The 25907-nt window shown below is 62.4% G+C and overlaps 2 protein-coding genes across 2 annotated transcripts; one reads left to right on the top strand and one right to left on the bottom strand.

The window, feature by feature from the left end:
* The first annotated feature begins 3819 nt into the window (after positions 1-3819).
* CPT1B (carnitine palmitoyltransferase 1B) lies at positions 3820-15601 on the top strand. The gene is given in 27 exon segments (XM_087969038.1): positions 3820-3974; positions 5879-5964; positions 6579-6724; positions 7054-7193; positions 7643-7820; positions 7950-8051; positions 8383-8520; positions 8667-8744; positions 8856-8963; positions 9976-9997; positions 10000-10059; positions 10992-11036; positions 11039-11149; positions 11152-11185; positions 11311-11480; positions 11483-11495; positions 12033-12138; positions 12280-12417; positions 13068-13231; positions 13362-13444; positions 13447-13496; positions 14141-14293; positions 14429-14462; positions 14465-14541; positions 15046-15085; positions 15088-15137; positions 15286-15601. Coding segments are annotated over 25 exon segments (2325 nt in total). The 5' UTR covers positions 3820-3974; positions 5879-5964; positions 6579-6583; the 3' UTR covers positions 15376-15601.
* On the bottom strand, positions 15554-20725 carry LOC113428342 (rheacalcin-1-like). Its single transcript, XM_087969173.1, has 7 exons — positions 20620-20725; positions 17560-17647; positions 17330-17424; positions 16928-17065; positions 16722-16827; positions 16072-16320; positions 15554-15654 (listed from the first exon to the last, which is right to left on the bottom strand). Exons 2-7 carry the CDS (start codon positions 17615-17617, stop codon positions 15554-15556), a joined length of 747 nt encoding a protein of 248 aa, XP_087825299.1. The 5' UTR covers positions 17618-17647; positions 20620-20725.
* Between the last annotated feature and the right edge of the window lie 5182 nt (positions 20726-25907).

The following is a 25907-nucleotide window of genomic DNA, read 5'->3' on the forward strand; positions in this document are numbered from 1 at the left end:
TGAACCTCCCCATTGGAGGCGATTCTGGGGGGGCTTCACCCGTCCAGCCTCTTGAAAAAGGCGGAGGGGGGAGGGGAGGGTCTTGCATTTGTGGTCCAGCAGCAACAGCAGCATCCCTCAGGCAGGGCAGCCAATTGCTCCCCTCTCCGTACACAAGAAGAACCAAGGCTGGACTGCAAACTGGACCTGGGGGTGGGAGGATCTGGCCGCCCAGAGGGCTGAGTGGATCAAGAGATGCCCTGGCTCATTTCCCAGGGCCAGATTCCGGGGAGAGACTGACTCGGGTGGAGATTAAGGCAGCCAGGGGTGAGCTGGATGCCAGCTCAGTTCGGCTCCCGCCAGCTCTCCAGCGAGGGCCAGAGTGGGAGGGCCAGAGGAGGCCGGCTGCAAACCCCTGGCGAGGGGTGTTTTTCCACCCGAGGGTCCCCGTTCATGTCCCTATTCCAGCCAAGGTGAGCCACCCTGGTTAGTCCACCGCTGTTTATCCTGCCACCCTCCCCAGCCGCCCTCCAGGGATCGGCCAGCCCAGCTCTGGTGCCCTCCAGAGGGCTACACGCCTGCCCAGCCCCCAGCCTCACCCTTTTCCCCCTGGCTGGCAAGGCCCTAGAAGGAATAGTGGAGGCTGCTGGGCGTTTACAAAGCCTGATGGTCTTGAAGGGACGGGAGAAAAGGGATCTGGTGAGGGGAATCTCTCTGGAGGCCCCAGAGATCTCTTCCCCCAATCGGATTCCTAATTTTACAGCCACCTTCTGCCTGATCCTAGGAGCCCAATTTCGGGAGCATTTGCTGGGCGTCAAGCGGAATAAAGGCCGCCTGGCCTTCCCTAATCTGCCCCTGAGCTTTCTGTAAACAGCCGCCAAAGGCGAACCCGCCTCCTGCTGAAGCCCTGAGCACACAGTTTTCTCCAAGGATGCGGGCGGGAGTGGCTGGCAGGGCACGGCCATGAAGGAAGGAAGCCCCAGGGATGCCCTTTTAAATCTCAGCCACTTTGGGATGGGTGGACTTCAACTCCCAGCATTCCCCAGCCAGCGTGCAACCCTTGTGTCTCCGCTAAGCCAGCAGAGAGATTGCTGCAATACCTGGGGATGAGGTGGGTCTGATTCCCGGGGTGAGGGGGGGAAGGAGGGCCAATTCCTCCTTAGGGGGCTTCAGAGGTGGACTCCGAGGTCCGGGGCGGGCTGACCGAGTCACCTGAAGAAGACTGGTCAGCCCTATGCTCAGATAGGGAGTGGGTTGACAAAGTCCCTACAACAGGGGTCCCCAACCACCGGTCCGCGGACCGATACCGGTCCGCGGAACAACTCCTACCGGTCCGTTCGCGCCATTTTTTCATGAAAGTGCTTCGGTGACGCCATCTTTTTCATGAAAAAGTGCTTCCGGTGAGCTTTTCCGGTAGAAAGCTCACCGGAAGCATGTTTTCATCAAAAAGATGGCGGCGCCCAGCTGATGCCGGTACCGGGCCGCGGCGCCCAGCTGATGCTGGTACCGGGCCGCGGCGTCAAAAAGGTTGGGGATCACTGCCCTACAACACATCCCGGGGTTGTGCTAACAAATACACGGTGTGGGATGCTGGCTTGACAGCCATGGATAGAAAGACACTACAGAGGGTGGTGAGCTCAGCACAAAACATCATGGGATGTTCCTTGACACTGCTAGATGACCTCGCTAGGACTCGCTGCCTTAGAAGAGTGAGGAACATCCTCAGGGACGACTCACACCCCGGTCAGCCCTTCTTCGCTCTCCTGCCATCGGGAAGGAGACAGAGAAGCAGAGCCAGCCGCACCAACAGGCTGAAGAACAGTTTCTCCTCGTGGCTGTCAGACTCCTGAAGGGAAAGCAACTCCACGTCAACATAGGAGGATGGACTTGTGGGGCCGGCGTGTTGTGCAACAAGGTCACCTATTGTAGTAAGGTTGGTTGACTGGGTCAGGGCCTTCTGTCCTCCCTGTGAGTTGTGTTCGGGGGGTGCATGAAAGGAGGCTCAGCCCACCTCATTGGACACAGGTTGTACATAAAGGTGGTAATAATAACCAGAGGCTGCAAGTCTGCCCTCAGCCCCCAAGGTGGACATAACGCCCCCCCCCCCCCGCTGGTGGGAGAACTGGTGGAGGGTGTTCCCCCTCAGCAGGGCCTTCGGACAAAGAGAGCCGATTGCCACTGCAGTTCAATGCACTGACCAGGGGGGCCGGGTCAAGGCCGCGTGGCGTTCTAGTGAGCTTTACGAAGCCCCCGGAAGGCCACACCTGGAATCCTGCGTCCCCCTCGGGTCTCCACGACACCAAAAAGAGGTGGAGACTCTGGAAAGGGTGCAGAGAAGAGCAACAGAAATGATTAAGGGGGCTGGAGGCTAAAATGTACGAAGAACAACAGTTGCAGGATCTGGGCACGACTAATTTAACGAGGAGGACTGGGGCGGACCTGATAGCCCTGTCCCCGTATTTGAGGAGGGGAGTCCACCTGTTCCCCAGAGCACCAGAAGGCAGACAAGGAGCAACAGGTGGAACCTCCGCAAGGAGAGAAGCCACTCAAGACTAAGGAGAAACTTCCTAAGAGTGACAGCAATCAATCGATGGAGCAGAAATGATATCTAGGGCCTCCTGCCTGAGCAGAGGGTTGGACTAGAAGACCTCTGAGGTCCCATCCAATTATTCTTATTCCGTTCTGTTCTCAGTGGACCAAAGACGCCGAAGGGCCACGTGACGGGGAAAATTGGCTGGATGATTGCAGGGGAGATCCAGGTAGTCCTCACTTAGCAACCAGTCCCATGTCCACCGTCCAAAACTACAAAGGACCTTCCCAGAGCTACTTCCGGCCCAGTTCTGGAGTTCTGGTTGGAGCTTCTCCAACCTCCGAGCCCACTTTGGACGCAGGATTTCCACCCTTCTGGCCCACACCGAGCTCCGAATTTCCGTTACTAAGGGAGGCTGTGAGTAGGAAGTGAGCCTTGTCCCCTTTTACAACCTTCCTTGCCACCGCTGTTAAGTGAATCAACACAGTTGTTGAGTCTGGTGGTTAAGTGAATCCGGCTTCCCCTCCATGGACTTTGCTTGTAAGGTGGTCGCAAAAGGGGATCAGGTGGCCCCAGGAGCGTCCTAAGTATGAGTCAGTTGCCAAGCGCCCAAATGCTGATCCGGTGACTGTGGAGATACTGCAATGGTCGTAAGTGTGAAGAACGGTCATAAGTCACTTTTTCCAATGCTGTTGTAACTTCGGCCACTAAATGAATGGCTGTAAGTAGAGGACTTCCGATCTCCTGCCTTTCGTCTCTTCTCCATTTGCTGCTGCTGCTCCTCCGTTCTTGTTTCATTTCTGTTGTTCTCCTCCTGGGGGGGTGGGGTCGAACATCAGCCCCCCCCCCCCAGGCCAGGGCTCCACTCAGGCCAGGGCTGGCGGGGCCTTTGTGGGACCAGGGGCTCCTGCGGCCACCAGCTGCAAAGGGAAAGGCCCAGTGGCCGCATTCACACACACACACACCCCACAGCCAACTGCAGTCGTGTGGGGTGGTTATTGGGGGCCTGGTGTGTGCCACAATCTCAGCCCCCCTCCCCCCGGGGCTGTGTCCAGAGCCTTTTGCCCCCATTTAGAGGCTGGGTCTCCTGCGCCCCCAGCTGCACTTCCGACAACCCACCAAATCCCGGCTGAGCTCTTTGGAAAGAGGGGGCTGGAGGGTAGCAGTCACCTGACCAGAGAGGCTGGGAGAGGAGAGGGGTTGGGGGCAGCCCAGGCCAGCAGCTGCCCTCCCCTCCTCTGGGCCCGGCGCCCTCTCACCCAAATTCCGGTCTCTATTTATAGCGCAGGGGGCCTGGCTGGACAGCCTCCTTGTTCCTGCCTGCAGCAGCCGCACGTTTCGCAGCAGAGCAGCTGCCAGCGCCCCAGTTCTGCCCTTCTCATGCCAGGCAGGGGGCGTGTCCCTGTTGCCAGCCCTCGCTTGGCCTCTGCCACCGGGAAACCTGCTCAAGCCACCATTTAACTAGGTTTGTTGTTCGCCTACAAATTGACAATGAACGGAACGTGGCTTTGCGCGCGTCTCTTTCCTCCTGGGAGCCTGAAACAAGACAGGCGCGGCGGGCGGGCGAGGGAGGGAGCCGAAGCGCCCGCGGGCGGAGACCAGGCCTGCGCGACGGTTGGGCGGAATCCTGGGGCCGCCGCGCGCAAAGGCCGGCGGAAGGCAACGGAGAGGCGGCGGCGGCGGCGGCGGTTTGCTCGCGGGATCCGCGCAGGGCTGGGCGCAAAGGGAGAAGCCCCCCTCCCGGCCGGCCGGGGAAGGGTCTGGGCGCAAAATGGGGAAGGGGCGGGCCGGGCGAAGAGCGACGTGGCGGAGGCGCAAAGGGCGGGTGGGCCGATCCGTCCTCCGGGCAAACGGGCTGCGGAGTCCTGGGCAGAAAAGCTTTTTCCCGCAGCGGGCACCCTAAGAGGGCAAAGAGGCCGAGGCCCCGGAAGGGCCCCGCGATCTTTCAAGCCCGCCTCAAGGCAGCCGCTCCCGCCTCCCGCCGGAGAAGGCGAAGCGGACGACGGGAGCCGCGCCAGCCGCCTGAGGGCTGGACGGACCGGGGAGGGGTCGCCGGGGCCGCCCGAGAACCGGGGAAGGGCTGGAAGCGCCGCCCGCTTCCTCGTCCCCGCCGGGTGTCCGGTTACAGGAGGGCCGCCGCCGCCGCCGCCTGGCGAGGAAGGCAGGAAGGGGCCGCGGCGACCGGGCTCCTCCTCCTCCTCCCGCGCGGACCGAGCAGGCTCCCCGTCCGGTCGGTGAGCTCGGGGGCTGCCCTGGGGTCGGGGGTCGCCCGGGGAGGCAGGAGGGGCGTCCCGGGAGGAGAAGCTCCAGCCCAGCCGGCTCCCTCTCCGCCGCCCCCGTGTCCCGGGGAGGGGCCTCCGAAGACGCCCGTGAGCGCCCCCCTCGTCCCCTTGGGAAGATCGCGGGCGGGAGCTGCAGTCGTTGGCTGGCCCGACGCCGCTTTTCCCCAAAGACCGGCGGCTCCTTGGAGGATCGTGGCTGCCTGAAGCCCCCTCCGCCCAAGCGAGGCTCCCCCTCCCGCCTGGCGCAGAGCAGCCCCGGAAGGCAGGGGGGTCTGCCCGAACTGGACTCCTGTCTCCTGAGGGGCTGGGCTGGCTGGGTTGATCTCCAGCAGGATGGGGGGGCGATAGGACCCCCGAAAATCCTCGGCTGCAAAGGGAAGCCCACTCCAGCAGCCTGTGGACTGAGGAAGGGTCTTCTTCTGGCTACTGCCAGGGAGGGGTCGAGGGAGGGTTGGCCCACCAGCTACCTGGCTCCCCTGCCCAGGAATGCTGGCCCAGCTGGGAGGACCGACCGCCCCTGCCCCGTCTGGACGATGGCCAAGCAGGAGGAAGGATGGCTGGAAGGAAGGAAGGAAATCAAGAAGAAATGAAGGAAAAGGGAGGAAGGAAGGAGGGATGGGAGGGTGGGTGGAAGAAAGGAGGTAGGGAGGAAGATGGAGGGAAGGTTGGAAGGAAGAAACAAAGGGAAGAGAAGGAAGGAGGGAAAGAAGGAAGGAAGGGTCTGGAGTGGGAGGGGTAGGTTCAAGAGGAGGCAGCTGGGCTGGAGGGGGATTCTGACTTGGGGCCTTGAGACGGTTCTTAAATACATGTCATTAATAATATAATGCCCAGCAGGACTTGAGAGGAAGGGGGCCGTTCTGCAGCCCTTGGGAAGGGGGCTGCTCTCTGTCCACAGGGGCCCTTCTCCCTCCCAGCTGGGCCTCCCCCTCCCTCCAGCTGTGGGTGGAGGGCGCCACCCACCCTGTGCCTGATGCCAGCGGCTGGTCTGGGGATGACGGGGGGCTGCAGGTCAGCTGGCAGGGAGGGGGCTGAGGGAGGCTTTGCCCCCAGACCCTCCTGGCAACCTTGACCCTGGTGGTCCCCACAGGTCTAGGGGCACAAAGGAGAGAGAGGAGGAAGCCCCCCCCCGCAAGGCAGCAGAAACTGACACTGAACCTAAACCCACCTTTCCAGGTGAGCGGGATGGGGGGGTTTCTGGCTCCCTGGAGGGGCCCCTGGCGTAGAGCCACATGGACTCCTGAGCTGGGACCCATGGAACTACGTGGCCCAGGGGGGAGGCACATGGGTGGCAAGGGGGGGAGTCTCCAGCAGAGCCCCTTCCCCAGGGGGTTCCCCTTTGGGGAGCGAGGGGGGAGAACACGGGGCCCCCCGTGGTGAGAAAGGGTTTCTGGGGAAACCCTTGTGGTGCCGGCAGCCATCCGGGTGGACGGTTTCGGGCTCTCCTGGGCCCCCTTGCCCTCCCCCCAGGAGGTCTTACCTCCCCTCAGAGGCAGAACAGCCCCCGAGGGGGGAGAGTGCTGGGGGTGAGATGAGGCAGTCCCCCCCACACTCTGGCTCCCTTCCGCAGAGCAGAGTCTGGCGCCAGGGTCCCTGCCCCCAGGACCCCCTTGCCCCCACAGCACACAGTGCGGAAGGGCCACACTCTGCACATGCTCTGAGGGCTCTGCGTGTGGAGGTCCTGCACTTCCTTCCTTCCAGGGTCCAGGCGACTGGAAAGGGGGAGGTAGGAAGCTGTGGGGGCCTCCTGGGAGCCGCCGGGTGAAGACCCCTCCCCGATCCCCTCCCAGGCAAGATGGCGGAAGCCCACCAGGCGGTCGCCTTCCAGTTCACCGTCACCCCAGACGGGGTGGATTTCCGGCTGAGCCAGGAAGCCCTGAAGCAGATCTACCTGTCGGGCCTCCATTCCTGGAAGAAACGCTTCATCCGTCTCAAGGTCAGCTGGGGGGCACAAGGGGGAGGGGGCTGGGGCAATCGGGCAGCCCCCCACGCCCTGGGGTTTCGGTCTTGAGGGTGAGCAGGGGCCGGACCTTGGCTGGCAGCCTTCCTGGGAGCCCCCCCCCCTTCCCTGGCAGGCCGGGCATCTGGGGCTGGGGCCACCCCACTTCTGCCAGGGACCCCAACTGTGTGGTTGCTCGCCCAGCTTTACGGGCCTGGGGGTTCCTCTCCCCCTGTTTCCACAGGTGACCACGGGGGGCTTAAGTGGGGGCCACGGGGGTCCTCCGTCCTTCCAAATGGCTCCCTCTGACTGGGCCGACTTCACAGAACAGCTTCCTGACCGGAGTGTATCCCGGCTCCCCCTCCGGCTGGCTGGCCATCACCGCCGTCACCCTGGGCAGCACCTGGGTCCATGTGGACCTCTCCAGGGGGGCGATCAGCAGAATCCAGAGGCACCTGCTCACCAGGTGAGCCCCAGGCCCGGCCCCTCCCCCCTCCCAGAGGGACCAGGCGAGGGAAGCTCCCTGCTCTCCTGACCTTGCAAGGGGGCTCCTAGGGAGACCTGGGGTCCTGCAGCTGCCATCCCACCCTCTCCACAGTTCCATGCAGCGTTTGGGGGCCCAGGGGGAACTCCCGGAGGCAGCCCAGGGCCTTGCCCCTCCCTCAAGGACCCGCCTTCCTCCCTTCTGGACCTCTGAGCGTGGACCTCCTCCCCTCCTTTCCTGGGACAGCAGGGCCCAGGTCATCAAGCCCACCCCACCTGCATATTGCATGCTCCTACACCCTCCCTGACAGGTGGCTATCCTGCGCCCCCTTTGCAAGCCTCTGCTGAGGGGAAGACCCCCCTCCAGCCACTGGCCTGCCCTGCCCGCCCTGCCCGCCCCAGAAACTCTCTCCCCGGCCGGTGTCCCCCCAGCTGCAGCTGCTACTTCAGCCTCCGCCAGCAGACCCTGCTCAGCGCCCTGCTCTTCTCCACGGGCGTCTGGATCCTGGGCATCTGGATGCGCCGCCAGATGTTGAAGCTGCTGCTCTCCTACCACGGCTGGATGTTCGAGCCCCACGGCAAGACCAGCTTCAGCACCAAAGCCTGGGTGGTGAGGCCCCGGGGTCCGAGGGCCCCCCCACTCCCCACAAGAGGGGGGAGGGGAGGGCTGGGGGCCAGAGCGTTGGTGGGGCAGCCCAGGGCCCCCTCCCCTCCCCACCTGACCGCCCTCCCCTCGCAGGCCCTGGTGAAAGTCATGTCCGGGCGCCACCCGCTGCTCTACAGCTTCCAGACCTCCTTGCCCAAACTGCCCGTGCCCCGTGTGGAGGACACCATCCAGAGGGTAAGGGCTGCCCCCGGCCCTCCCCAAGCCCATGGCGGGGAGGGCCAGCTTCCCTGCACTGGGAGGGCCTCGGGGGACAAGGGGCTCTGCCTTGAGTGTGGGTCAGGGGCTGAAGGGGCAGAGATGGGGGGACAGGGAGGATCCCTAAGTGACCGGGGGGGACAGAAACTGCCTGCAGCCCCTGATTCTGGCCTCTTCCTGCTGGGAGGGGGAAGGCAATGCCCAGTTGCTGCTTCTGCCCCTGCCCAGTGGTGCCCAGGGACTGTCTGGGTCCGGGTGGGGCTGGGGGGGTGCAGGGAGTGGACCCCGATGGCCCTCCCTTTGCCTGCAGTATCTGGAGTCCGTGCAGCCGCTGATGGACAAGGAGGGGTTTGAGCAGATGGGGCGCCTGGCCAGGGACTTCCAGCAGCAGGTGGCGCCCCGGCTCCAGAGGTTCCTAGTCCTCAAGTCCTGGTGGGCCACCAACTACGTGAGTTCCTTGGCTGGGCTGACCCCACCACACACACCCCCACGGGATGGCCTGCCTGGGGGCCCTGCTCCTTGGAGGGCGGCCTGTGGAGGGAGACCCCCCAGGAGAGAGCCCCCACCCAGGCAGCCCCCCCTTCTCTCCCGCAGGTGAGCGACTGGTGGGAGGAGTACATCTACCTGCGGGGGAGGGGCCCCATCATGGTCAACAGCAACTACTACATCATGGTGAGTCTCAGCCGCTGGGGGGCTCGGCCAGGAGGGACCCCCGGCTGCTGGGGCAGGGCCTGCTGGGGGGCTCCCCTGCCTGCCAGGTCACCGGCTGCTTCCCCCGGACAGGACTTCCTCTACATCACCCCCACGCCCATCCAGGCGGCCCGAGCAGGCAACTCCGTGCACGCCATCCTGAAGTACCGGCGCCAGCTGGACCGGGAAGAGCTTGAGCCCGTGAGTCACAGGGGGGCTCACAAGGGGCCCGGCCCCCCACACCTGGAGGGAAAGGTGCCCCGTGCAGAAGGGCCGAGGGCTGCCCCTGGCCAAGCCCCTTCCCTTCTGCAGAGGTGATCCCTGGGCTTCCGGGGGCAGGGGGAGGGCGGGGAGGGGCAGGTTTAGGGCCTTCTTTAGAAGTCTCCCCCAAACTGAAGGATCAGTGGCCCCGTAAGGGAAGGAGCTTTGGGGGTCCCTCCAGGTGGAAAGTGGGGGGCAGGGAGAGGTTGAACCCCCCAAAGCAGCCCCTCCCCTGCTCCATGGATCACGTTTCCTGTCCAGTCCTTGATAGGTACAGTTGAGGCCCAGGGTTCTGTGCCTAAGTGGGTTTTGGTGGCCTTTCTTGCCACGGTCATTAAGTGGAATCACTGCAATTGTTGAGCTAGTGACACGGTCGTTAAGTGAATGTGGCTTCCCCATGGGCTTTGCTCCTCAGAAGGACACAGAAAGGGATCGCCTGACCCCCCCAGGACTCTGCCCCAGATGCGGCGTCCGAATCCTGATCCCGTGGCCACAGAGCTCTTGCAATGGTCATAAGTGTGAATAACGGCCCTAAGCCCCTTTTTCAGGGCCCTTCGGCAGACGGTTGCAAGTCAACGCCTGCCTGGTCCTTCCCAGCCTCTCGGCTCCTGAGGCCCTTCGAGGGCCCTTTCACCCCAGGACCCTGGACTGGGAAGCCCTCCCCCCCCCGTGGCCTTGTGTGAGGGGGCCCCTCCCCGCTGGACGGGGAGGAGCTTCTCTGCCAAGGGAAAGGGCGGGGAGAGGACCTGGGGGCTCAGGAGGTGCCTCCCTCCCTGGGCTTTGGGGCATCGGAGCCGGGGGCAGAACCTGCGCACTCCTGCCCCCCCTTGCCGGGACTCTGGTCCGCCTTGCCCGGTGCCCCTTCTCTGCTCCCCCAGGTGGGTGGGCAGACCTTGCGACGCTCCGGCCCCTGATGCCAGGCTGGGGCCCCTCGGCCTGTTTCCCCCCGCAGGTGATGGCGCTGGGAGTGGTGCCCTGTGCTCCTACCAGATGGAACGGATATTCAACACGACGCGCATCCCGGGCAAAGAGACAGGTGGGCGGCCCTGGGGAGGTCACACACACACACACGGTGGGAGGGCTGGCAGGCCGCGTTCTCCCTGCTGAGCCAGGCCAAAGGCTGCTGCCAGGTTGGGGGGCTGCCACGCTGACTCCCCTGAGCCTGGCAGGGGTCCTGGCACTGGGGGTGCCTCTGTGGGTCAGGCTCTTCCTGCCCCGTCCCAGGCACCCTGGGGGCTTCCAAGCAGGGGAGGCTGGGGGGGGGGACCTCTGGGCTTGGCAAGGGCCCCTGGCAGCGGATCTGGAGGGGGCTTTTGGGGGGGGGGTCCCTCAAAGGTCCCTGAGTGTGGGGGAGAATAACCCCTGAGGGTCCCGGGCTTGCCAGCCCCCATGCCTCCCCCTGCAACACAGGTAGTCCTCGAGTTACGACCACAACTGAGCCCCACCTGTCTGTCGTTCAGTGAGACATCGGCTAATGGAGTTTTGCCCCGTTTTACGACCTTGCTTGCCACCATGGTGGAGGTCGTTAAGTGAATCCGGCCCCCACGATCCCTTCTTTGCCTGTCAGAAGGTCACTGGAGGGGATCGGTCATAAATGCAAGTCACTTGCCAAGCGTCCGAAGTTTGACCCTGCCATGGTCACAAGCCCCTTTTTTCAGTGCCGCTGTAACCTCAGAACAGCCACTAAATGGATGGTTGTAAGTCGAGGACTACCCGTAACGACTTTGACCTGAAACGAGAAACCGACCCAGATGGGGGAGGGGGCTTCATGTCCAAACTTGGCACCTGGGGGGGGCGGCCCTTCCTCATGGGGGACTCCTCTTCAGCCAAGAAGCAGGCGGGTTGACCCTTGACCTCAAGCCCCTGAAGGGAGGGGGAGGAAAGGGGCTGGGTGACCTCTAGGTCAGCGTGGAGCAGAGGCCAGGCCCGCTTGCTGCCCCGTCACTCACCCCCCCGCCCCCTCCCCAGACTCCCTCCTGCACCTGGCCGACAGCAGGCACCTGGCGGTCTTCCACCGGGCCGCTTCTTCAAAGTGTGGCTCTACCAAGGGGGGAAGCAGCTGCCCCCCCGGGACCTGGAGATGCAGTTCCAGCGCATCCTGGATGACCCGTCCCCTCCGCAGCCGGGGAGCTGAGGCTGGCGGCCCTCACCGCAGGGAGCAGGTAGCCCTTTACGGGAGGGGGGAGGGAACCCCCCCTGCAGCGAGGGGCAGTGGGCACAGCTGGGGGTGCCCCCTGAGCCCTGGAGGCACCCGTGGCAGCCAGCCCCCCCCCTGACCCCCCTCCAGGGTACCCTGGGCCGAGGCCCGTGCCAAGTTCTTCGGGCGGGGCAAGAACCGGGCATCGCTGGACTGCATCGACCGAGCCGCCTTCTTCCTGGTGCTGGACGAGGAGGCGCAAGGCTTCAACCCGGAGCATGAGGAGAGCCTCAGCGAGTACGCCAAGAGCCTCCTGCACGGCGCTGCTACGACCGGTGAGGGCATCCGGCTCCCGTTGGGCCGGGGTGGCAGAGGGGGGTCGTTGGGGATTCGGCGGTTTTATCCCCTGCCTCTGCCATTCCCACGACCTGCTCAGGGCGGTGGACGGCATCCCACACGCTTTCCTCCTCCTCCTCCTCCTCCTCTTTTCCCCACCCCACCAACAACAACCCTGTGAGGTGGGCTGGGCTGGGGGCCGGCAAGACCTGAACTCGCAGTTGGCTGCTTTCTAGCCTGGAGCTTTAGCCGCTCGAGCAAACGGTTCCCTCTCCATCCTGGACACCCCGGTCTTTTGCCTTTCAGGGCTGGGCCCCTCCTGGGAAGTGGGGGCCCTTCCTCACCCCCTGAGGAGGGGGGAGGGGGGACAGCCAAGCCCACCTTCCTGTGCAGGAGGGCATCTTGGTCCTGGGAACTCTGCGTCCCGGGACCCCCGCAGAGGGGAGGGCCGCTCCCGCCTGCCTCGTGGCCTCGGGGGCTTCCGGGGGTTGCCCAGAGCCGGGCCAGCTTGGGTGCAGGTGGGCTCTCTTCCCCAGGTGGTTCGACAAGTCCTTCACGCTGGTGGTCTACCCGAACGGCAAGCTGGGGGGCAACGCCGAGCACTCGTGGGCCGACGCTCCCATCATGGGGCACCTCTGGGAGGTGAGCAGCCCCTCCCCACTTCCTCAGCCCTGCTTGGGGACAGGCCGGCGGAGGCTGACGGGGGTCGGGAGGGGGAGGCCAGAGCGACTGTCTAACCCTGTGGTGCCCTTTCTCCCTCCCTCCCTCCCGCTCACTGCCCAGTTCATGCTGGCGACAGACCAGATGCTGCTGGGTTACTGCAATGGTGGGCACTGCCAGGGGGTGCCCAACACCGACCTTCTCCCCCCGCAGCGTTTGGCGTGGGACCTTCCGGAGAGAGGTGGGTCTGGGCACTGCAGAGTGGGGGGCCTGAAAGGGGCTCAGGGGAAGAGGGCGGGTTCTTTACCTTAGTGCCACAGCCCCCGAGAATGACTCTGCCCAAAAGCAGGTGGGAGGCCCCCACAACAGTCCCCATCCTGAAAACATCTGGGGTGGTGGTGAATGTTGTGGGGGGGGCTCCTTGGAACAGAAGAAACTCTGCCCAGCCTTAGGCTCCTCGGCTAGGATGGGGCCCTTGAGGCCATCCAGTCCAGCCTCCTGTTGAGTGCAGGGATCCCCATTAAGTCTGCCTGCCAGAGCCCCTGCCCGCCCCCGGTCTTGGAGGGCTGGTGCAAGGGGTAGCTGTCCCTTGTAGAAAGCTGGCGCAGACTGGCACACGAGGGAGCTACTCTGGGTCATACGGGATGTTGTGGTTGCGGGGAATCAAGTTGTGGGAACCCCACCGTAAACATGGCACGTTTGGCAAGCCAGAAGGTGGTTTATTGGCTGCTTCTTGCGTCCAAAAAGACCAGAATAGCATCCGGCTGACACCGGTCAGGACTCATCCTCGGCTCCTCTCAAGTTGAGTGGCAAAATTCACACGGAGGGAGGGAGCTTTCCTTGCCCCCCTCCCCCTCCCCCCCACCCCACCCCCGGCCCCGGCCCCGTCTCAGGGCCGATTCTCCCCGCAGTGCATCCAGGCCATCGATGCCGCCTACGGGGAGGCCCGGGCGCTGGCCGACGAAGTGGATTTCTGCTGCTTCTGCTTCAGCGCCTTCGGCAAGGGGCTCATCAAGAAATGCCGGACCAGCCCGGACAGCTTCATCCAGATCGCCCTGCAGCTGGCCCACTTCCGGTGAGGAGGGGGCCCCAGCCAGGACAGCAGTGCTGGGAGCCGGGGAAGCCGGGCGGGGGCCGTGCTGAGGGCTTTGGGTTCCTCCTCACCCGCCTCTCCTCCTCTTCGCCTTCCTCGGCTGCCCCCTCCAGGACAGGGGCCACTTCTGCCTCACCTACGAGGCCTCCATGACGCGGCTCTTCCGGGAGGGACGGACGGAGACCGTGCGCTCCTGCACCGGGAGGCAGCGGCCTTTGTGCTCAGCATGAGTGACCCCAACTGCAGCGTGAGTCGTTCCCCCCCGCTCACTCGGCCCCCACCCTGCCCCGCCTGGCCCCCTGCCACTGCCTTTCGTGAGCCGGGGGTGTGTGCAGACAGCACCTGTTGGCCGGCCCCCAGGAGGAGGAGGAGGGGTGCATTCCCCGAAAGGGGCGGCGCAAAGGTGGTGCCTTCAGGGGATCCCACGGATGGCCGCCTGGTGGCTGTCCGGCTCTTCTGCTGTGGGCCCCCACCGTGGGCAGAGGCCGGGTTTCACATCCAGGGGGCTTGAGGCACAGCTGCCTGGCGCCCCCTCGCCCAGCTGCCTCCAGCCACCTGGCAGGGGAGGGCAAGGGGGTGAAACTTGGCCGCCTTCAGAGCAGTAAACTTGGGCTCGGGGGAGCATGGAAATTGTGCCCCCATGAAGGTGGGCCCCCTAAGCAAGGGAAGCTCCTCTGCGGGAGATGGGAGGGGACCTGCGGTGGGTGGGGTCCCGATAGAGGAGGCAGGCTCAGGATGGGGGAGGTGGCTGGGAAAGGGGGCCCAACGGGAGCCCCCAGCACAGGAGGCACCTCTTGGCAGCCTCTGCACCTGCCCGCCCTGGAGAAGCCAAGCAGCTGGTCAGGCTGGGCTCACCCCCTCTCCACACACCCCCCCCCCACCCCTCCGTAGCCCCTGGACCAGCTGAAGCTCTTCCAAGCGGCGGCTGAGAAGCACCAGCAGATGTACCGCCTGGCCATGACGGGGGCCGGCATCGACCGGCATCTCTTCTGCCTCTACGTGATGTCCCGCTACCTCGGGGTGAAGTCCCCCTTCCTGGACAAGGTGAGGGGGCAGGCTTTGGGGAGGGGCTCACCTGCCCCTTCCCCCCTGCCTTGAGGGCAGCCTGAGCGGGTGGCCGCCCTGTGGGGCTGTGGCTGGAGAGGGAAGAGAAGCGGGCTGACCCCCCTCTCCCCCCAGGTGCTGTCCGAGCCCTGGCGCCTCTCCACCAGCCAGACCCCCAGCAGCAGATCAGGATGTTCAGCCTGGAGGCCCACCCAGACTTCATCTCCTCCGGCGGGGGCTTTGGGCCGGTGAGTGGGGGAGGGGGAGGCGTGGAAGGGACCAAGGCTGGGCGGAGGGAGACGCCCAGGTCGCTGGGTGCCCCCTGGGGAGGAGGGGTTGGTGGCACCGAGGCTGGCGGAAGTGAGGGAGGTGCCAAGGGGCTTTTCCCTAGAGGTGCCCCACATGCTCGGCCCACTTCCCCACTCCCCCCACCCAGTCATGGGGGTCTCTCACCCGGGAGTGGAGGCCCTGGCCCCTTCTTGGCTTTGGGGATGAGCCGATACCTGCCCAGCGTTGCCACCTTCTGGTGGGGTGGGCAGGCCTTTGCCCAGGGACAGCGCCCCCCTTGCCCCCCCCATGCAAAGGAGGCAGCTTTGGAAGACGGGGCAGGATGAGGCTGTGCCCCCTTGGGGAGATGGCGAGGTGCAGGCCAGAAGAGCCAGGGGGGAGGGAGGACCCTGGCAAGGCACACCAAGGTTCCTCCTACACCCCTCATGCCCAGCGGTGGGTCCTCCGGTCTCCCCCTCCTGCAGGTGGCTGACGATGGCTACGGGGTCTCCTACATCATTGCCGGGAGAACCTGATCACCTTTCACGTTTCCAGCAAGTTCTCCAGCCCTGAGACGGTGAGTGTGCCCGCAGAAGGGCAGAGGGCGGCCACTGCCCGGCCCTTAGGAAGAGCCACCCCAGGAGGCCCCTCGGCCAGCGAGCCTCGGCACCCTTCAGGTGCTGCCCCTCCTGCCTTGACCGATGGCCCTTTTCTCCACCCCCCAGGACTCCAAGCGCTTTGGGACGAACATCCGCCGGGCCATGGTGGACATAGCCGCCCTGATGGACGTGCAGCCCAGGCAAAAGGCCCGCTGAGCTGGGTGCCCTTTGCGTGCAGAGCCAGAGGAAGCAGCCGCCGCTTCGGGGAGGCCATGCCAGACATCGTCCAGCCTGGTGCCAGCCGGGCGGCTACATCTCCTGCCCTGCGGAGCTGCCCTGCGGGGGCTTCCTGGATTGGGGGCTGGGGGGCGGAGCGGTTGCCCTGTGATGTCGCTCATAAAGGAGGACCGTTTGGGGGAGTCCCCAGAGTGAAGCCGCCTGATTTTGCCTGGAGGTTCCTTTCTTGTGGCGCTTTGGGGGGCGGCAGAGGCCCCACTGCAAAGGTCAGGCCAGACCCAGAGGCAGCCGTGCCCACTGCGTCTGCAGAGCCATTCTCCCCCCCCACCCCCAGCGGAAGACGGAGGGGGCAGCCTTCACCCCTGGCAGCCGAGGTCCTCTTGCCCTGCGGGCCCTGCCTGGGGCCTGGGGGTGCTTTGCTCCCCCTGTGCCCCCCTGCAGAACGAGTGCCCCTCCCTCCCTCAGCAGTGGGGGTCTCCGGAGGTGGGGGGCATCCTGAACGAACTTCAGCAGGTGCAGGAAACCAGGCCTGTCTCCACCCCGCCTGATGGAGTGCAGCCTACAGGATGGTGAAGCGACCCAAGGCGGCAGGCCTGGCCTTCCACTGTTTTGGGGTGGGGGGGGGGTGTTGAGGCTAAGCGGGTAGGATCTCCCCCCCCCCACACACACACACACACAAGTGCAGCAGCCCCAAAGCAGCCAAGGAGCCCCGTCCTTTGCTCAAAAGGGGTTTATTGTGAGATGTTGCAGGGACGGGAGGGGGGTGGAGGGAGGGGTGGGCAGGAGGGCTCTGGGCTTTGGCCATGCGGGGGGAGGCAGATTCAGGGCTGGGCTCCCTGGGGGGTGGGGCGGCCGCTGCTGCCAGGCTCTTGCAGAGGAAGGGGTTCCGGTCGTAGCAGGAATCGTCGTCCCACAGCATGAACCCTGGAAGCAGAAGGGGAGAGTCAGGGCTGGGGGGGCTGGGGGCTGCCAGCAGGCTTTTCCGGGAGGGGCCCCTCACCAAGCCCAGAGGGGTCCTCGGCCACCGCTCAGCCTGTACCCCCCCCCCTTCGGTGAAAGGAAGCCTGTTAATATGGGGGGGGGGCATGAGGCCGCCTGCGAATGTTGTCCAAATGGGGCAAAACTCATTTAACAACCGTCCCACTTAGCAACACATTTTGGGCTGAATTGCGGCCGAGGTATTGTCAGGTTTTGGGAACTGGGGGGGGGGTCTCCAGAGACCAGTGAAGGGGGAGTCCACTTGCCCCATTCCAGTGGGCTTCCTTGGGGCAGGGAGTCCCGCAGACGAGCCCACCCACCCCCCACCCTCTGGCCCTGGGCCTTACCGTAAGAGTCGTCCAGGGCAGCGCAGGCCTTCCAGGAGCGGCGGTAATGCTTTTCCCAGGCGGTGTAGCCCAGGGGGCTGCCGTCCACCCAAGCCCAGGTCCGGCTCTAGAGGCACAAGGCAACCCGTGGAGAGCAGTCACTGGAGGAAGGAGCGGGCGGGCGGGGGGGGGGGCAGGGTCACCAGAAGCCCCATCCGGTCACTCACCTGGGATGGGAGGAAGAGCCCCAGCCAGACATCCTCGCGCTCCCACCACTGAGCCTTAGTCAGGAAGTCCGCCACGGCTTGATGCTCTTCGCGGGTCTGGATGGAGGCCAGGTGGCCGTTGTGGCTTTGGCAGAAGGCCTGGAGGGGGGAGGGGGAGGCAGAGAGGCTGCAGAGGAAGCCGACTGACTGCTTTCAAGGTGGCTCCACAGCAACGGGTCTCAACCGTGGCCACTTGAAGGTGGGGGGACTTCAACTCCCAGAATTCCCCGTTGCCTTCTTCCCCTGGCATTGCCCCCCTCGGCAGCCAGGGGGTGGGCGAGGCTGAGTGCCTCAGTGCCACTGCCCATCCCCGGATGCAGAGGGCCCAATCCCAGCCAGGCCCCCTGCCCTGCCCGGACTCACTTCCGCCTGTTGCCAGTTCACCTCCTGCTCAAAGTATCCGTAGCAGTGGCCATTGTAGGAGAGCCAGCCGGCGGGGCAGGGGTCAGCTTGAGCATCTGCAAAGGCGGGAAACGGGTGAGGCCCCCAATGCCCACAGGTTGGCTTTGGAAGTGGAACTGCAGAGCCCACCGGAAGAAGGGGAGAGCCCCCTCCCCCCCTTCAGTGACGGGGTGGGTGGGGAGGACACTCACTGGCTGCGAAGGGTGCGAGCGCCAGGCAGACCAAGAGGCCGAGGCTGAGGGGGGCCATCCTCCGAGTCTTCAGAGAGAGGGGGGGCGTCTAAAGAGAGAAGGCGTGAGGGGAGGGCAGCCTCCGTGGGGAGGGACGCCCCTCAAGCACCCACCGGCCCTGATGGTAGAAAAGGAAAGCGGGATGGGGGCTTCTCCGCTCTGCTCCAATGGGGGAGGGTCAGCCGTCCCCTCTCTTTCCTAAACTTACCTGCCCAGGTGTGACAGGATCTGATTTCCTTCTGAGCTCCTGGGGGCTCAAATGCTCAACTGAGATAATGGATATAATTCCAGACCTTCACCATCTTTTATTTCGACCTCCCTCCACTTTGCTGCTGTGGGACCCTGATGTCCCTCATACACAGAAACCTTTGCTAAGTTATGGGGGGCGGGGGGTTCGCCCCCAAATAAGGAAAACCTGTGAGGATGAGGGCAGAGGATCTGTACGGGCACAAAAACTCAGCATGGCTCAGCCTGATTGAAAATCATTTTTCTGCAGGGCTGGTAACTTTTTGTGAGTTTTCTATTTTTCTTAATGCAAATATTCAAAGGAAAATATCCCGTACAACAAACATTGAAGAGTTAACAGTATAGCAGAACATCTGAGTTGGAAGGGACCTCGGAGGTCTTCTAGTCTGACCCCCCTGCTCAGGCAGGAAAGCCTAGGCCATTCCAGGCAAAGGAGGGAGCAGTTTCACCAAACTTCGAAACCCCCCTGGGGAAGCATTTTAGAAGGATAAAGTGGCAAGGAAAGGCTACAGACAGTCCTCAGCTCTCAACTCTTGGATCAGTGGCCGCTCAAAGTTACCACCACCCTGAAAAAGTGAGTTACGGCCATTTTTCATACTTACGACCATTGCAGCCTCCCAGTGGCCATGTGATCAGGATTCAGGCATTGGCACCTGCCTCGTATTTGTGACCGGAAGCCGGTCTCCCTTAACAACCGTGGCAAGGGAAGTCATAAAATGGTGCAAAATCAACCAAACACTTGCAGCCATCAAAGCCTCCCCAGGATCCAGGCGGCCATTTCATGACTTGTGCCCAATTTTACATGGTTGTTAAATGAATCACCACTGTGGTTAGGTCATTTGTCAGAAACCGGCCTCCGCGTGACCCAGGGACTTGCCCAGCGCCTGGATTCTGGGGCTGCTTCAGTGTTGTCTGAGGACCTGTAACTGGCCACTAAAGAAACGGTTGCAAGTTGAGGATTTCTTGTGCAGGGATTTGCTTGTCTTGTGGGGAGTGGGGGAGGGCGACAATCCTCACCCCTTGGCAACTGTTTCTGTCGGTGGGTTCTGTGTTGGGGGAGGGGGGTACCGCAAAGTGAGGGGAAGTTGAAAGAAAAGATTGGGAAGGTGTGGAATTACAGCAATTCTCTCCGTTGAGCATTTGAGTCCCCAGCAAGCCCAGAAAGAAATCAGAGGCTGTCACACCTGGGCAGGTAAGGTTACAGTGAAGGAAAGAGGTGGAGGCAGGTGGCCCCTCCCCAGAGTTCAAGGGACAGGAAGGATGCAAGAAGAGTATTTTGAGAAATGCCCGTCTCGAGCGGTTGCGTTCCCTCCGTGCCCTGGGGTCTTCTACCACGTCACCCAGGGGCTGTGCATGCTTTTCAGGCCAGCTTAGGCTCGAGGTACTATAAATGCACGTGATTAGAAACAATAAAATAGTGGGTAGTTTCTGAACACCGACAGAGCGCAAGATTGGTGGCTCAGGGTTGAGCTGTGGTGTCTTTGAATTGGGGGGTTTCCTTGCAGAAGTTCAATAAAGGATTGAATTGAATTGAAAAGCCATGCAGAAACAGCTTGGAGCTGGATTTTCTAGGAGGTTATTGGATTACATACAGCACATAGTTGGGCTCGGAGACAGCAGGAAAAACAAAGTACTGAATGAGGTAATGTGGGTGTCTGCAGGTGTTGGCTTTTTGGGAGTCTTTCCTTGTGTGACCCAAGAGTTGGGAGAAAATCTTTGGCACGGACTGAAATGACTCTCTGCAACTGTGATTTGCATCCCCAGCTCATGTTACTGTGTCATTCGCTGCATGAGAAAAGATGTAACATGAACCCATACATCTATTGAAAATGAGGTCGTCATCGAGACCCACTAAGAAAAGGCTGCCCTGGGTCTGCCCCTCAGCCCTCTGCACATCTGCCGACCCCTGGGGTCTCCAACCGTGGCAGCTTTAAGCCTGACGGACTTCAACTCCCGGAATTCTCCCGCGAGCATAATTCTGGGAGTTCAAGTCCACAAGTCTTCAAGGGGCCAAGGTTGGAGCCTCTGATCTAGACATACACGCTTCAACGTGAGGTTGCACGCATGAAAAGCAGCCGCGGGCAGAGCCAACGGGGCTCTGGCGGTCAGTGCAGTGGGAACTTTCCTAGCTGCATCTCATCCATAGCGTGGCCGAAATAGATTCCCCCCCCCCCCTTTCGCAGCCCGCTTGCATCCCGACTCTCTGGGCGGCCAAATCAAGGGTCTCCCTTTCCTGCATCTTTGTAAAACAAAAGAAGAAAAGCCACTTCTATTTTTCCTGGTAATTGCCAGGACATTCAAAGGAAAGGCGGGTCTGGGGGGGGGCAGGCGCAGCCTCGAAGAGCCCCAGTCCTCCACCGGGAGGATCTGCTTTTCCGCCCGTTTCAAGCCCCGTTCCAAGCAGGAAGAAGGAGTTCAGGCTGACAGAATCCGAGCCTCGTCCTGGGCGCCCTCCAGGCGCGTCTCCCCGACGGACCTGCCAAGCTGGGGACGTTTGGAGAAGAGAGGCGGGGGGGCTCTGGAGCCGGGAAAGCCACGGAAAGCCCACCCTCCGCCAGCCGAGCGCGCGGGCCTGCCACGCTGGGGCGTTTGAGAAGAGGGGGGGCCGGGCTGCTGCCGCTGGCGGTCACAGCTGCCCCCTCCCCGAGGGAAGCCTCTGCTGAGCCTGGCCCCCAAAGGGGCGGGAGGGGGCGGCCAAAACAGCGGGCCCTTCCACTCGCCCCCTGCGCTCCATCGGAAGCCGCGAGGAGTCGGAAGAGGACGGGAGGCACTCACCGGTCCTGTCGCGCCGGGAGGAGAGCAAACCCTGGGCAGCCGAACCGGAGAGAAGAAGAGAGGAGCGGCTTCCCGGGCTTTATAAGCCGACCTGCCCCCGCCCCTCCCCGGCAGCTGTCAGTGCCGCCCCCAACCCCCCGCACGGAGAGCTCCGACGGGGTGGTCTCCTCGCGAGCAGCCTGGGATCGCCGCTGCTTATCGGGCGCCCCGCTGACTCCAGGCTCAGGGCCCGAACCCCCATTTCCACATGCACACCCCCCCCCGTCCTCCTCCACCGCCCCCCCCGCCCCCCGCAGAGGCAGCCTGCTGGCCAAGCTGGCTCCGGAAGATCTTTTTTCATTTAGCTACTAAAGGGGGGAGGGGGGGTCAATATATCAAAATTATATGAAAAAACGGCATGAGGTTTAGCCCTGGGCCCTCCCCGGTGCTTTTTCAAAGGCAAGTGGACTTTGTTTTGCCTTGAAGACCCGTCGCTTCTCATCCCAGAAGCTTCTTCCATTCTAAACTGAAGAGGGTTTTCTTCCAGGGAAAACCAGGACGGTCCAGTGGCCTTTTGAAAAAGCACCCTTGGGACCCCCCTGACTGAGTGACAGAGAACCTCCGTGGACATGTGGTCCCATGCCTGGTGAGCCACTTCGGGACCCCCGTTTGCCTCTCCGAGGACCAGCTGGCCTCTTTCGGAAGGTCCTCCCCCCTGGTCATTCGTCTCCTGGGTGAGTTGCTGCCTGCCTCCTCGCCTGTCAGGGAGCCCAAATGTTCTGTGTCTGCTTCAGATGAAGAGAGACAGGAGGTCTCTGCCCTCCGCAGCTGCCCTCGAGTGAGGCATCAAAGGGGCCTGCAAGATAAGGCTCCAGGACGAAGGGGTGGGGGCTGGGCCGCAAGACCCACCAGCACCCCCCCCCCCGTTGGCTGTAGCTTCCTCCCAAAGGCCAGGATGATGCGGAGTCCCCTCCCTTCCCAGTTGGGAGAAGAAAAGGTGCCCCAAAGGGCAGCTCTCGGCTACCAGAAGTTGCCCTCCAAATGCCGCCTTCTAACCCAGGACTCATCCAGAGAGCCAAGAGGGTCAGCTGGCAGCCAGGTGCCCCTCCGCTTCCACGCCCCTCAGTCGAACCAGGTGTGCAGGTATTTGACCTGTGCACAAGAACTCCCGTCAGGTCAGGGAGATGGCCAACCCGTCCCACGGCCCCAGCAGGCCCAGCCCTCCAGCTGCCCCTGCGCTCGGTCGGCTCCCTGGCCAGGCCTGTTTAGCTGCCTTCCCCTCGTCCCAGAGGTGCTTTCCAAAAGGCAGCTGGACGTTCCTGCTTTTTTCCCCCTTGAAAACGTTTCACGTCTCATCCCAGAAGCTTCTTCAGTTCTGAAGAAGACTGCAGAAGTGAAGAAGCCTCTGGGATGAGAGGTGAAGTGTCTTCATGAAAAAAAAACCCAAGAAAGTCCAGTTGTCTTTTGAAAAGCACCTTTGGGGCTGCAGCCGTGACCTGGAGGGCCGAGAGCTTCTGCTGACCGCCTTCCCTTTCTTTCCCCAGGCTCCAGGGCCTTCACTTCGGGGTCCCTTTGATCCCAGAGCAGAGGCCGCAGCCCCTCTGCCCCTCTGGGGAGGGGGCTTTCTCCCCACAAGGGGGTCTGCAGTAGCCGTGGGCTGCCTGAGCCCCCTCTGGGGCCACCCTGGGCCCCCTCCCCTTGCAAGGGGTCCACTTTCCTGAGGTCGCCCAGGCCCCAATCGCTTGTCCGTCCCGTCCGACTTCATTCAGAATCCAACCCCTCCAGAGACACGCGGGGGGAGCCTGGGCTGCTGTGGCTCAGTCAACTCTTCGCATATCATCCAAATCGTAATAAAGGACAGACGTGATGCAGGCAAACCCCCCTTACATCCGTTTGCTTAGTGACCATGTGAAGTTACGATGGCTCTGGGGAAAGTGACGTTTTCCCCATTTACGACCGCCGCTGCCTCCCCCACGGTCACGTGATCAGAATTCAGGCACTTGGCAACTGGTTCACATTTATGACGGTCACAGCGATCGGGGTCACATGGTCCCCTTTTGCGACCTTCTGACCAGCAAGGTCAACAGGGGAAGCCAGATTCACTTAATGACCATCTGACTCACTTAAGAACTGCACCAGGGGCGGGATGCAAATTCTTTTACTACCGGTTCTGTGGGCGTGGCTTGGTGGGCGTGGCTTGGTGGGTGTGGCAGAGTAAGAATACTGCAAAATCCCCCTCCCCTCCCCACCCACTGACCTGCTTTCCAGCTCCCTTCTCCTGTGCAGGGCAACCAAAGGAGACCCAGCCGATCAGCTGGGACTCAGTGGGAGGCAGAGAAGAGACGGGGTTGGTGGAGCCAGTCGGAGGCAGGATTGGCCGGTTCTCTGAACGACTCAACATTTCTGCTACTGGTTCTCCAGAACTGATCAGAACCGGCTGAATCCCACCTCTGAAGTGCACCGATTCACTTAATGGCTGCGGCAAGAAAGAAAAGGTTGTAAAATGGGGCAAAACTCACTGAACCAATGTCTCACTTAGCAACAGAAATTTGGGGCTCAGTTGTGGTTGTAAGTCGAGGACTGCCTGTATATCAAGAAGGCCTGAGGCTGCCGGGAAGCCTTCTGACCAGCCCTTCCTTCCCACCCCGGCCCACCTGGGGCCAGGCGAAGGGCTCCCCCCAGCCTCTTTCCTCGACAGGCCTGGGGAGGCCAGCAGCATCTGGCGATGGAAACACCAGGCAGCCCAGAAGCCTCTTTGGCCCCAGGATCCCCGTTAATCTTCCTGGTGGAGGCAGCCCAGACGGCCGGAGCTGCTTCTTGGGCGAGCAATTCCAACTATGCAAAATATTCAGCCCTCCAAGCAGTCAGCTCTGCTGCTGCTTCGGCCTCCTCCTCCTCCTCCTCCTTCGCTTCCAAAGAGCGGCACACCAGTGGGTGGGGGCTCTCCTGTTTGTTTTGAACAATGGACGAGGGAGTCGGCCGCTGTTTGGGACAAACGGTCCCCAAACTTCCTGGGAGTCTGATGGGGTTTACTCTCAAGGAAGCCTAAGGAAGGGGGCAGCCCTAGAGCAAGCCAAGGCAACAAAACGTGGCACCCTTGTTTCAGAAGGAAAGTGGTTTTCTCCAAAGCCCCTCCGTTCTGGGGCTGCTGGGGCAGAGGAGGAGGAGGGGGGGTCCTTGGCTTCTCCCGGAGACCCTAAATCAGCCTCCCGAGCCAGGGCATAGCCAGTGCCACCAACGGTTAGAAGCCCACAGCTGCCACCACACAATGAAAGCCCCTTTTTACACAGGTTGCCTACGTAATACCCATAAAGGGGGCAGAGCACAGAAGCTGCCCAGGAACAGAGGCTGCCTGGAATCTTCCACACACACACACACACACACCCCAAGTGTAGGTGGCCCCCTCTGCCCCCCGCCCAGGACGGGGCTGCTCTGGGCTCTCCTAGATAGGCAAGGGGGCCCTGGCATCCACCAAAGACGGGCTGGCCAGTTGGAGGCCTCGCAAGGGGCTCAGACCTGAACTCGGTCCTGGCACCTTCCGGCTGCAGAGGTAAGGGGGAGCCCAAAGGTTGAATCGTGGCCCCTGCGGCCTGGACGGCTGGGTCTCAGATGGAGGCAGGGAAGGCGGCTGCAGACGGGGCAGCTGGCTCTCCAAGAGGCCGCCTAGACAGGCCTCGGCAGCTGGCCATCTGGAAGCTTTATTCGCTCCATCGCCTAGCAGCAGAAAAAGGGATAAAAAAAACACACGCCAACAAAACAAGAGAAATGGTAAACAACTGCGCCAGGGAAACGCAAGAACTTCAAATCCCATCTCATTCCCAGATAACAGAATAAAATATCAGAGTTGGAAGGCACCTCGGAGGTCCTCTCGTCTAGCCCTTCTAGTCGCCTTCTTCAGTCCTGTCATAACTTTGTACCGTTACTAAACGAATGGTTGTAAGGCGAGGACTGCCTGTGCGCAGGATAAAAGTGGAGGCATTCCCAGGGCAGAAACTCCTCCTGGGGGTACTTGGCCCTCTTGAGGGAAGCGGAAGGAATGGGGGCTGCCCTTTGGGTGGCTTCTCTGGGATCATCCCCCGAGGGCTTTGGGGGTCACCCTCACCCCCCCCAGAGGACCCTCCTCTTCGTGCAAAGCGCCCAAGAGCCCCTCTGCAGCGTGGGAGGCAGCCGAACCGGAGGGGAGCCAAAAGCTCTGCCTCCCAGCTCTTCCTGACTTGGCAAGGAGGGAGGGAGGGAGGGAGGTTGGGGGCTCCATGCGCAAGGAAAGGGGGAGGGAGATGCCCCTCCCATTTTTGGCACCGGGACCTGCTGGCGGGAGGGGCACCCAGGCCTTCAGCTGCCAGCTCTCCCCCCCCCCCACCCGCCTGCAAGGCTGCGCTTGGATCCCTGGGATGAAAACAGGAGGGGAGGGGGCCGGGGGTCTTTCCGGAGCCATGTCAGCCACACTCTGCTGCGCACCACAATTGCAAGCGCCCCCCCCCCCCGTTTGCTTTTTCTCCTCCCCTTTTCCCATTGTTTTCATTTGTACTTCTGCCTTTCATATTTCCATGGACCAATAAAATACCCAAACACACAACTGCAGGCGTCCCGACATCCAGTGGTGGGATTGAAATTCTTTCACTCCCGGTTCTGTGGGCGTGGCTTGGTGGGCGTGGCAGGGGGAGGAGACTGTGAAATCTCCAGTCTGAGGCGGGATTGGATGGTTCTCCGAACTTCTCAAAATTTCCGCTACCGGTTCTCCAGAACTGGTCAGAACCGGCTGAATGCCACCTCTGGTCCCATCCCAGGACACGGTGCTTGGGCTGATTTTATTATTGGTTTATTTATGCATTTGTATCCTGCCTTCCTGGACCTCTTGGGAGGATCGATCTAGCATCTCTGCTTGCTCCAGAGAGAGGTCTTGCCCCCCCCCCACTGCCCCCCCCCCCAGAAAGGAGGTCCAACCTCCAGCCGGGGGACCCAGGGAGGCTCCCAGCTCAGGATGGCTCTTCTGCGGAGGATAAAATCCACCCAGCTCTGCTTGGTGGGACTTGCTGCACTTGGAGTTGCCAACTCACAAAACTTGTGCTCAAAACACAACTTATGTAAGCCCCAGCCAAGAATGTACAGCACAAACACGCACACACACACACACCATTTCACCCAGCCAGCGGCCCTTCTTCCTACGCCTTGGCCGCTTTGGGTGGGTGGACTTTAAACGCTGGCTGGGGAATTCTGGGAGTCGGTCCAGCCACCTTGGCTGGGAAACAGGGTGCAGGGGGACCCGGCCACAGCTGGACACTCGGCAGCCTCTGAAGCCAGGAAGAATC

Source organism: Notechis scutatus, chromosome 6, assembly GCF_049901735.1.
Source record: "Notechis scutatus isolate UNSWTSFEM ecotype Mainland chromosome 6, rNotScu1.2, whole genome shotgun sequence".
NCBI lineage: Eukaryota > Metazoa > Chordata > Lepidosauria > Squamata > Elapidae > Notechis > Notechis scutatus.